At 33.3% G+C, this 12,613-nt stretch overlaps 1 protein-coding gene across 27 annotated transcripts in view; it reads right to left on the bottom strand.

Moving 5' to 3' along the window:
* DOCK7 (dedicator of cytokinesis 7) overlaps positions 1 to 12,613 on the bottom strand; it is a 204,159-nt gene that overhangs the window by 126,651 nt on the left and 64,895 nt on the right. For all 27 annotated transcript variants that reach the window (XR_011532369.1, XR_011532364.1, XR_011532365.1 and 24 more), the window contains exons 13-14: positions 12,380 to 12,473; positions 11,533 to 11,695 (exon numbers count right to left, since the gene is read on the bottom strand). Coding sequence is in view for 20 of the 27 variants with exons in the window: in XM_070591940.1 (XP_070448041.1) it covers positions 11,533 to 11,695; positions 12,380 to 12,473 (257 nt within the window). In the remaining 7 variants the exon portion in view is untranslated. The remainder of the gene's footprint in view (positions 1 to 11,532; positions 11,696 to 12,379; positions 12,474 to 12,613) is intronic.

The following is a 12,613-nucleotide window of genomic DNA, read 5'->3' as shown; positions in this document are numbered from 1 at the left end:
CTAACTAGGCCACAGGGCTAGCCCCTAGTATTTATTTTTAAATAAGTTTTTAAAGAAATGATCAAAGATAAATAAAATTTTGAATTAAACTTAGTTTTTAAAGGATATCATGCCCAAGATATATAGTAACTCACCTTAGTCAATAAATATTCAGCATTAAGTATTTTAAATTACCCTATACATGTCATATATATTTTTATATGACATATAATATATATTTATATATACATATCTATATGTACATATATTATACATATATGTACATATATATATACATATACATTTATACATATTTTTATATATGACATATGTAAATATGTATGATCTATGTGGATCTTACATAGATATCTTGTTCCAACAAAGTACAATAGAATAAAGGCAAGAATATGTTTCAGTTTTCAGAACCACAGCCAACCTGTCAAAATCGACATTTTAGAGCCAGAATGCCAAAATGACTTTTTTCTTTAAAAAAAACAGGAGGGAGTTTTCAAATGCAAAATAATGCATTATTTAATATACCATTGCTTCCTCTGTTTGTTTTCCAATTTTTCATAATTCTCACAGAATATGTTTTAATTTGTCCCTTTTAGGAGTACCAAGTTTTTTCTGCATATAAAGCTCAGATTGAGAGAGAATTCTGGTAGAGAAAGCATTTTTTTTCTTTATGGTCCTAATTTCAAAAGTGTTTGAATTTCACCACTACCTCACAATTGTCAAATGTAATGCGGCTTTCTTCAGTCCACATTCTCTTGGATCTCCCCACTACTACTACTAACAATGTTCTTTTTCAAAATTTGACCTTCCTTTTGCCCCCACAATACTACTACACTCTCCAAAGATCCTCCCTAACCTGAATCCATCCTGATAGCCCTATTCCTTCCTACTATTTTATTTAGTAGCAGGGGCCAAAGCACAATCTTCAATCATCTCTTCTACTGACCCTCAGAAATTCTATCTACTCTCATGGACTCATCTATTTTCCAAGAATAAAGTTCTGGAATCTATGTGCTCACCCCAGACTTCTCTCCACTTCCCCTTCTTACACTGCCTACCTGCCATTTCTCCTTCTAATATCCTACAGCCTCCTCGATCCAACATGTCAAATAACAATTCATCAACACCTTACTGCCTCTGCTGGTCTGTCCTCCCTTTCTACATTTCACATTCTCCTCTTTACCTCTTTATATCCAATACTGGCACTACCACGTCTCCAGCTGTAGAAGCTTGCAACCCAGGAGATATCTGTGGCTTTTTACTCAACTTTGTAAAGCACCTCTCCTGTACCATAAGCCACTAAATCCAATAAGATCTTCTTTTGAAAAGTCTCCTAATCTTAAACACTTTCTTTCCATTTCTACTGCCAAAAATCTACCAAGGACTGCTTTTAACCTGAGCCTTAAATTAACTAAGTAGTCTCCTGCCTGGCCTCCCAACTTTACATCTATCTCTCATCAATTGTCCTCAAACAAATTTACAATGACTGCATACTACTCTGACCGATGTTGTTCAAACATGTCTATTAAAAGAGTGTAACAGCTGAGGATAAAGAAAACATAGCCTCACAAGTTCTGGAGTTATAGGTTGAAATGGCTTGATATAAGCACAGATTTCTTTTAAAATCTTATTAGCTTTTTATCTTAAATCTTTGACTTTTATAATTCCATGTGAATTGTATTTCCTACTCCATAAATCTATCTTCATATAAAAATAGGTATTTCTTTCCCAGATTTTCTAAAAAGTCAAGTTCCTGAAAGATGTGTCATGTTTATCCTGTGGACTTACATATCCCATATAGCTGTGCCATCCCAAGAATGTGTACCCCAACTAGAAGAACATAAGCCTCCAGAACAAAATCCAAATCTCTTCCAGGTATTCAAAGATTTCCATAATCTGACCCCAAATTACCTCTTTAACCATTTCTTGCCCAACACAAACCCTCAGCTCTAACCAAAATGATCCACTTTTAAACATTCCCTTTATGGTGTCCTAGTACCATTCCATTTGTCTAGAATGCCTCCCCATATCTTTCTGCTTGGTTAGGTCCTGTTTACACTTCAAGGTACAGATCATCTCACTTTTTCCACAAATATTCTAGTAAATGGAGGCTCCTTCCTCTGAAACCTTGTAGCATTACTGTTTGTACCTCTCAACTGGCACTTAGCAAATGAGAGAAACGTAAATCTGGCAAATCATATAATAAAAATTCTGAAAAATAGTAATAAAAACTCTAAGAGCACCACAAGTAATCAATCTACTTGGTTTAGTGAAGTACTGCAAAATTTCTATACCAAGAGTTTACTCTGAACCAGTGTGAATTTTACTGAGAGCAAGTATACACGTCTCATTTCAGGGGTACCTACTGTAGCACACTCTCTGTCATCTTAGAACCAGCATGTTTTCATGCTTGTATCTTTTCTTCCTGAGAGCGTAACTCATGGAAATCAATTAACTCACTAACCAAAAATGTACTCATTAACCAGTATTTATTGAGTACCTACTATTTGCCTCCTTTATGAAACCTATTCCAGATATGTATTGTTACGTATTCCACATTCTATTACAGGATAATCAAATTTCTTTGTGTTTCTTCCCATCACTAACAACCACAAGTGTTGCATTTATGTATCTATGTATGTATGTGATTATCAACCTAGCAGTTCTAAAGACTGAAAAGAAGTGACCAAACGGTTAGCCCTTTCATCAAAGTCCAGTGTTATGACGGCAAATCAACCAGGGCAAAATTACTCAATTGGTGTGAAATGTGCGGTTCAAGGTCATCAAAGTAGGATCGACAGCCTGCCATAGTAAGCCTTTATAAAATGAGGTATCAAAGACATTTTAGAAAATATAAAGTCAAAATTTCCATCTAAAGGGCCGGCCCCATGGCTGAGTGGTTAAGTTCGCATGCTCCCGCTTCGGCGGCCCAGGGATTCGCCGGTTTGGATCTGGGTGCCAACATGGCAGTGCTCATCAAGCTATGCTGAGGCGGCATCCCACATAGCACAACCAGAGGCACTCACAACCAGAATATACAACTGTGTACTGCGAGGCTTTGGGGAGAAGAAGGAAAAAAAAAATCCATCTAAAACATAAAAACTGTATTTCTAAATTCATATATTTAACCCTAGGAACAATCATACATCCAACAAAGTAATTAGGTATATTTGAAAGTCTGAAAGATGTAAGGCTCCGTTTATCTTCAAATAAGCAACTAAGTCTCGGTTTACATACCCTGTATATGGGAATAATTATATCTTTGCCAAATTTACTTCTTAGGGTTGTTGTAACCATCAAGTAAGACACTGTATTTCAATGGTTTTATGAATGATAAAGTTCTAAACAAATGTATACACTTGTAAAAACTGGATCTTGGGTATCACTTCACATCTCTTTAAGTAAATAATCTGTACAAATACTACCTAATGAAAATACTCATTCTCAGATAGGACAACAAAACTGCTCTCTTCACATTCTGCTACTATTTCTGGAATTTTACTCCTCTTGGAGTCTGACATAACACTCCATAGTGTTCAAATGCAATCCCCTAACTAAAAACGCCTCAGTGGCTTTGTTAAAATGTTAGGAAACAGAACTCCCAACTCAAGAATTTTTGTAGTGAAAATAAACTAGGTCCAATTAGATAGAATAAAAGCCAGAGTGATATATCTAGGGCAAAACCAAAACAGCAGAATGTGTGCCAATAGCTTGAGACATCTATGAAAACTAAAAATAAACACAAAGACCAACACTCTCTAAAGCATGGAATCATAAACTTTTAGGTTTTTAGGTTTTAGGTTTCTTTAGGGGAAAAAGTTTTACCAGTAAATAAAAAGCTTAGTAAACTACTCAAGAAAAAAACTGCTACAAAGTAAAATTATAAAGCAATTATAAGACATTTGAAATGACATTGTGGCTAATTTTTTTAAAGTCCTTACCTGTTAGAAATATATAGTGAAGGATTGACAAGTCAAATGATATGATGACTAGGCTTTGTTTTAGAGTACCATAAAAAAAAAAATGGGACAGATAATAGATAAAACAAGAATGACAATGAAGGTTAGTCATACGGTTCTATTTACTTCTGTGTGTGTATGTACTTTTCCATTATAAAAAGTTTAAAACTATATTCAGATTAACGCACAAATAACATATTTACTAAGAATTACTAAGAGATGCTTGGGGCATAATACTAACTGCTAAAGTCCAGATCAAAATGAACTGTATCCTTCCATTGTGTTCCTCACATTGATTGTTACCACTATGAACGACTGAATTCATTCATATATTCTTAGTAACACCATATTTGCTAGATATAGTCTTTCAAAAAACTGGAAGAAAAACAGAGATACAATAGTTCAATAGGTGACAACTAAGGCTATCGTTGGGAAAGAGGTGAACTCTAACAACCTTGCCAAGAATAGCAGGCGCTCTGTGACAGCTCTCTTAAAAACTGGATGTCAATAAAACATACAAACATTTGGCTCAGTGAGATGTACCTTGATCTCCACAACTCAAACACAACAGTGGTGGTCAAGTACAAATCTGGAGCACGAGCAACATCACACACAATCTACTATCTAACTTTCAGATGATTTCAGATAGCCAGTAAAAAAAACTTTTTTCACCAACAGGAAAGGGCTCTTTATTTGGTTATTTTAAAATAACAATTGCACTAGTATTTTTTCTATAATACCATGATAGCTTAAGTATTTCTTCGATAAAGCAAGCATTAGATGTACATAATCTCCATTTGTTTGGCACTCTAAGAAACGTATCATTCATTTCCTAATTGCTAGAAACTATTATATATTTGTGTATCCTCATTTACCTCTATAGGGGATTTGAAAAGACAGGGTCCCTCCTGGGTTAACACTGCACAAAGATAACTACATGTGAGGGGAAAAGAAAAGAGTTTGTTTAAGTGTGAAAACGTCTAACTTTAAGAACAGCTTAATAATAGTTTTTTTAAAATATCTTTGAGAAATCTCAATAATATCTTCAAAAGTAGATTTTTTTAAAATGTAAAAAACTAAAAATAAACTAAATATATATATTTTTTATATATATATACCCTTTAGACAGCTTTTTCTAAATTGTCTGCTAGTGATCATAAAAATTGGAAGCAAAAGGTTTTAAGTAATAGGAAATCTGTTACTTTCAGAAAACAGTTCTTTTCCTATTTTTCACCTCAGTCAAATGTTTGCTTCAATTGTGTCCCTTTCATTTTCCCTTTATTCAGACAGTAATTTTTTAAATCCTTTTTAACCTAAGACCCTTTAAAATACAGTCAAGTTCATACTAAAAATAAATACAATGTGTAAATATTTTCTTAAAATTCACAATAAAAATGCTTAAATTTCTGGGTTTTTTGGATACAAATCTGAACGCTCGGGAACATAAGCTCTGTCATCTATAAAACAGGGGTAGTCATGGTGGTTCTTCGCAGGCTGTGATACAGTGTTAATGAGAGGATGGCTACATGTACACTAAAAGGAGTCCTAGCGTCAACTTTACTTTCTTTTTTTTTAACATTATTCATTGGGAAAATGCACACATACTGGTTTGCATAATGACCACTAGTGTGTATTATCAGAAATTGTGGCTTGCCCTGAAGCTTCCTACCTCAGAAGGTAAATGCAAACTGAGCCAGAAGAGTATTATTGGGATCCAGCACAATTCAGTCAGCAAACATTTATAGAAATTTATGTAAATTTTTTATGATATGTTTGTTAGCTGTTCTGTTGAGGTTTTCATATATCCCCTCTTGTCATTCTGAAATCATTTCTATCCATGCTACATTTTCTAGATATGCTAAAGGTTTTTTTTATAAGTTATAAATTCCTAAAATATGAGCTGTCTATAAGACTAGATTTTTTTTAACAGTACTAAGTAGAATAAGCAACCTATATGATTTGGCACTCAGGTCTCAGGGACATTGAAGGCCCAAGTAATAATACAAGGCAGGTCACTACTGCCTTTGATAACCTCCCTTTTTAAATCATTATTTTATCCAATTACACCGGAAAAGCCCAGTACCCAAATGCTTTCAAACCAACGTCTCTCAGGTTGTGTAACACTCAGGTAAATGTAAGCGACTAAAGCCAGTGGTAATAACAATGAATAACTTCTGTTGAGCATTTAACCTGTGCCAGGCACTTTGCAGAAAGTTTTACATGTAATAACCTGTTTAATCCTCACAAATTTCTAAGATATGGGTACTTTTATTATCCTCATTTTGAACGAAGGTAAACCAGTCAATTCTTAGTTTTAAATAATTTCTAAAAATAACGTATGGTTACAAAATATTGGTTACAGGAACCCATCTCCCAAATTTTCATAAGATACGCGTATAGTCACGCCATTTCAAGTAACATAAATACTGTTATTTACTTATATAAGTTGATTTTTTTAAAAGCATAAGTCAATTTTATAATCACTGTATCTTTTTACCAAAAGGAAGTTTTTTGGCGAAAAAGTAACAAGAGGAAAAGAAAGCAACAGAATATAGTAACCATAATCCTACTTCTATATTCTCATACACCTAACTTTCTTTACTCCTCTGAAGCCACCGCATACTAGAAAACTATTAATCTCTTTTTTAAACAAAATAATGTCTCCTTCCTGCTTCAACAGTTTTCACTGGTAACGTATTACTAACAGAGCACTATGATCATCTCCACATTCTAAGACACTTAGTAACTCTGACATCCTATATCACAATTTATCAATGTTTGTTAATGAGTTAAAGTATTTTACATGAGTTCGTCATAGGCTGTACACAGGGTGAAAAAAGGTTATGCAAAATTCTAACCTGAAACAAAGTTATTTTGATGAAAAATATTAATGCCTAAAGCAGTATTCATATTCAATAAATGTTTAATAGGAATAAACCTAATTTTGTTTTTAAGATTGGCACCTGAGCTAACAACTGTTGCCAATCTTCTTTTTTTTTGCTTTTTCTTCCCAAATCCCCCCAGTACATAGCTGTATATTTTAGTTGTGGGTCGGAATAAACCTCATCTTATTGACAAGCTTAGCTGTTCTATTCTCTGGGAATAAACAGCTTACTCATGGTGAAAGAAGAATAGTTCTTTACACATTTACGGAATCATTTGTCAAAAAGCTTTTCCCCTACAATATACTTTCACTAATAATGAGCATCAGCTCTATAGTTAGTGTTTAGATACAGTCCAATCTAAAGTCACTGAGATACACTAAAAGATCTCTCAAGGTCATTCCCAAGCTAATATTTGCTATAAATTCATTCTTATACTTGAAAAGTTTACTCCAAGAGTAGAAAATATAGTTCTTGAACAATAAATTATCCTTACTAAAGCTAAACACTTCCAATTATAAAGCAATTAATCACAAAAACCAAAAGCAAATTCAAATAAACAAGTTATCTTAAATAGTTACTAATACATGTTAACACAATTTCCATAAATTCATACAGCAAAACCATACTAACTTATAATTTATAAAATCCACTTCAATCTTTTAATGTATTAACTTTTCCATCTCCTCCAGAAGGAGGTACCTGATGCATTAAAATTGGATACACACTTAAGAGAAAACAATAAGCAACCTTATTTAGGAAAATGCCTTCTCACTTGGTATAAGCTCTCTACCCAACTCCCATTCAAGTCTTGTAACTGGTCTAGATTTTCTATCTTGGCCCTAGTTTCCATTACTTCACAGACATGATACTCCAGGATGCCATTTCCATCAAATGTTACACTTAGGTCAATTGTTAAGTTATTAAAAAATTATTAAACAAAGATAAGTAATGACATACATTTTGAGGCTAATAACAAGGTAAATAAAAATGTTCTGCCTGCTCTAATTAAAATGTAGCAACTAATTAAATAGCAGTGAGGATTTTAATTTTATTTATACTGTATATAATTATGAATGTTGGTTGTCCTATTATCCCAAAGGATGAAGAAGATAGAAAATAAGACCTGAGTTCAACTCTAAATAAGTTTCTTAATCTTAGCCTTATTTTTCTTAGCTATAAATGGAGATAAATAAGTAATACTGCCAGGGTTATATAATTTATAAGATTCCTATGACACAATAAAACAACTTAAATGAAAACAATTTATATACTATAAAGCACAAAATAAATGTTATCCTATCAGCATATCACAAGAAAGTTCAGAACACCAAAGATAAAACAACTCAGAAAACCCCTCAAGAGAAAAAACAAGACACAAAGGATTAGCAATCAGAATAATATTAGACTACTCAAAAGCAACACATAAAGCCAGAAGACAGCTGAGTCATGTTTTCAAAATTCTGACAAAAAATTATTTACAACTTAGAATTCTGTACCCAACAAAACTAGCAATTCTGGAGTACCAGTAAAATAAAGATAGTAATCAGACATAAAAGGTCTCAAAAAATTTATTCCCATACACCCTATTTCAAGAAGATACTGAAGGTTCTTCAGTGAAATGGGTAAACGAAGAAAGAAAAGTATCTGGAAAATAAGGATTCCATTGCAGAAGAAATACAAAGTGAGTTTCCGAGATAATGGTAAATAGGCCCCAAGGTGACAACTGTACAGTAAGCCTAGTGGCCTGGAAAACCTCCCCTGCTGTACTAACTTAAATTGTAGTTTAAGGGGGGCTAAGGAAGCTACAAGAGGGAAATGATTGATTATCTGATGTAGTTACTGTACTACAAGAAGCCTGACAGAGAGTTTTAGTGATAACACATAGAAAAGCAGGGAAAAGAAATCATGTCACTACTCCAAGGAAAATTAAAAGCTATATAAAATAAATGAGGGAGTCAAATCATAGAAACCTACATGGCTCAGCTGCAAAACCAGTTATATAATAATCAAAAACATAAAAGAAAATTAACATTGATTTAGTGAAAAACTGGGATATAACTTTATTTGGAAGAGATGACAAGTATATGTACTTTTTAGGGAGGAGGATGTAAGAGTTAAATCTTCATCTTCTATAATAGTAAATAGATATTGTTTAAAGCTGAAAAAAATCAATAAATAGCAGCACTGAATATGTTATTTAGAAACAAGAAGTAAAATATCAAAATAAGGAGCAAAAGAGTTAGTGATTGACACTGAAGATGAGACATCAGGGTAGTGAAATGTTGGTAGCAGTAAAATGAAGAATCTCTGTTTTTAATTTTAAGCCTTACGATACTATAAACTTTCAGTATATTCATACAATTCTTTCAAAAAATATAAAGGTGTAAAACAAGCAGAAAAATTAAAGAAAAGACCAAAGTGCCCAATTTCCATTTTCTTTGTCTCCAAAATAATGCAAGCAGAGGCAGGATAGATAAATACAAGTTAGGCATGCTCTAGATGAGATTCCTATACTAGATAAGAGGCAGAGGTGATTACACCTAAATTGTTCAATACAAATCTTGGACTATACAATCATTTCTTCCTTCCATGTCCTTTTAACTAGTAATACATAATTTGTAGGAGAACAATTTATATTATTTTGTTTCTTTTAAAAGCAATATATATTTTCTTTAGCCTATCTTCCAGGAATTTTATTCACATTAAGTGCCAATTACATGCTATGCTTTGTGCTCTGTACCCTCACAAAGAGAAGACAAGTATTAGTATCTCATGCTTTATTAATAAGAAAATTGAGTGGCCAATAAATTAAGTAACTTGTCCTAAGTCACCCAAATAGTAAACAGGGGAGTCAGAAATGACATCTATATCTATATGACTGTGAATCCCATTCTCATATTAGTTTCTTATTTCTTAACTCTCTGAATAAATATTTACTGTGTGCCTTCTACTTGCTAAGACACTATTCTAAAAGTTGGAGATTAAATGGTAAACAAAATAGACAAGTTCCTGTCCTTTACAGTAATTACACTCTAATGAGAAAAACAAAAAATGATGCTGGAACTACACATTATAATGCCAGATAATGAGAAACACAAAGACGGGAAAGAGCTGGAGGAGGGAAGCAGTGGATTTTCTTGTAGTGGAATCAAAAACCCTGTAAAGGTCTAGGGGAAAACATTACAAGAAAAGAGAAGAACAAATGGAAAAGCCATGGGCAGAACTAAATTTTGTTCGTTCAAGGACGAACAAAAAAGCTACTGAGGCTAAAGTGAAATGAGCAAAGCAGAGTTAGGATATGAAATTATTGGCAAAGATAGGAGTCAGACTATTTTGAGTGTTAGTGACTATTATAAAAAATTCATTCTTTTTTGGCTTGTAATGGAAGCCAATGGAGACTTCTAGACACAGGAATGAATGATCGGATTTATAACTTTTAAAAATCTCTCTGGCTGCAATGTTGAGAACTGACTGAGGCAGAAACAGAAATAAGATGATCAAATTAGAAAGGTATACCAATTTCAAGATCAGCAGCTGTCCAATATGACAGCTTCAAGCCCCATGGGGCTAGTGAGCATTTGAAATGTGGCTCATCTGAATTGAGATGTGCTTTAAGTATAAAATACACACCAGATTTTGAAGGCTTTCAATAGGAGAGAAAAAAGTAAAATATCTCAATAATTTTTCATATTTATTCCATGTTGAAATGATAATATTTTAGATATATTGGGTTAAATAACACATAATCAAAATTAATTTCACTAGTTTCTTTTTATTTTTTTAATGTAGCAACTATAAAATGTTAAACTACAACTGTGGTCCCCATTATATCTCTATTTGACAGCGCTGCTCTAGATGGTGACTTAGACTAGAGTTTTAAAGGTAGAGGAGCTAAGAAGTATTGGATTCAGGATACATTTTGAAAGTACAGCCTACAAAACATGGAGGAGAAAATGTGAAGAGCAAGAAAAGGAGAGAAATCATTTTGATTCCCAAAATTTTGTCCTCCAGAACTGGGTAAATGGTGGCGAAATATACTAAGTAGGGAAGTCTGGGTTAGAATCTTCTGTCCAAGCTGCCCTTTTGGGTATCCTCACAGACAGGTCAAGTCATGGTCTCAGCATTCACAAATAAAGGAAGCATCGTTCATAAGGAGGATATGCAAATGGTACCCCTGGAACTGTGTAGTGTCCAGCCTAAAAAGCTGTATCCAACAAGAACTCTTTGGATAACGGATACTCACCAAATACTGTTGATTCAACTGTTAGAACATAGTTCAGACACATAAATTTGGTTCATGTGTAATGCTAGATTCTGTTAGTAAGAACATTTGATGAAATAAAACAACTGAGTTCAAGTGTTTTAATCTAACAGCCCACAATTCAAACGCTAGCTCCACCACACTAAAGTAAACTTAACCTCTCTATCCCTCAGTTCACTCACTTCTCAAATGAAGGCAACACCTACCTCAAGCTCTGAAGACTGAGTAAGACACCATATGTAAGGTAATTAACATTATACTTGGCACACAGTAAAAACTTAATATATTACAGCTATTAATAAAATCATGAAGTAGGAAATGGAATAAGTAACAAAGCTACAAAAGATTTTTGGAGAGTTTCATTCTAATTCTACTTTAATAATAGAATATACAGTACATTATTTCAGAATTCTCCAAAATTAAAATGTGTTACCTGTAAGTCGTATTTGGAACATAGACATCCCTGGCAGGAAATTCCAAAATTTCTCTAGTTGGTCTAACTCTACTGTCAGGGTACAGCTTCACCTGAAGCAGTTCTGGGGTTAGGCAATAATAGGGATTTTCAGGTGCAGGAGAAATGTCTATCTTCAGCTGAGCTGCATAGAAAAATATATTATAAAAACAATGTAAACATAACAAATAAAACTTTTATGTTAAAAATGTTGTTGGACGAATTTAGATCCTATTATTACAAGAAGTCTGGGAAGAAACCAAAATTACTATCACCTCAGACTTCTAAATTATTTCATTTTGCCAAGCCTCAAAGTTATAAATTACTGATACAGACATAAATGCATATAGAATAATAAATGCCTACTGAGTGAAAGTGAAGGAAGGAAGAAATAAAAAAGAAGAAAAAAACAGAGAGAGAGGGATCTAGTACAGGAACAAGCCAACATTTCAAAGGTTAAATGATTTAATTTAAAGTTGACAAACTTCAAAACAGTTTTACTCTGGAATGGTTTGCGCTGATCATAACATGAATCTGTTTCTGAACATTTACCATTCCATGTACATTTTCTTTTCCTCTAGAAAATAATTTCAAGCCACAATATTATTCACCGTTCTCATTTCAGTACTCAAATTATCAAAGGCGCTGAGTCCTGCATCCAAACTGTTAGACAACACGAGAGCAGATTAATGAGAAGAAGAAGCTGACGGGCATTGAGCACAGAAAGACATATGGGCCAGATAGGTAAAAAAAGGAGTAAGTAGTTACAAACAATACAATATATTAGTGATGATAATTGTAATCGTGTCTACTCAAAATTATTAAATACCTGTAATAGGTCTTAGTCGTCGTAAAACAGAAGATGGCCTTCTCATATCAGCAAGGAATTTGTACAGATCTTCATCACTTAGGCGGTCTCCTTCCTAATTTTAAAGACAGATGAAAAAGCATTGGATAAAACAAATATAGTAGATTGAAAATAAATTTATATACCTTTTAACAATCCTGCCCTTCTTCAACTTAGTCAGAATAAAAAGTAAAATTAAATTGATATAATTATGAT

This window comes from Equus przewalskii, chromosome 24, assembly GCF_037783145.1.
Source record: "Equus przewalskii isolate Varuska chromosome 24, EquPr2, whole genome shotgun sequence".
NCBI lineage: Eukaryota > Metazoa > Chordata > Mammalia > Perissodactyla > Equidae > Equus > Equus przewalskii.
Note: the sequence above shows the minus strand (reverse complement) of the source record. Positions and strands in the feature narration are given on the sequence as shown.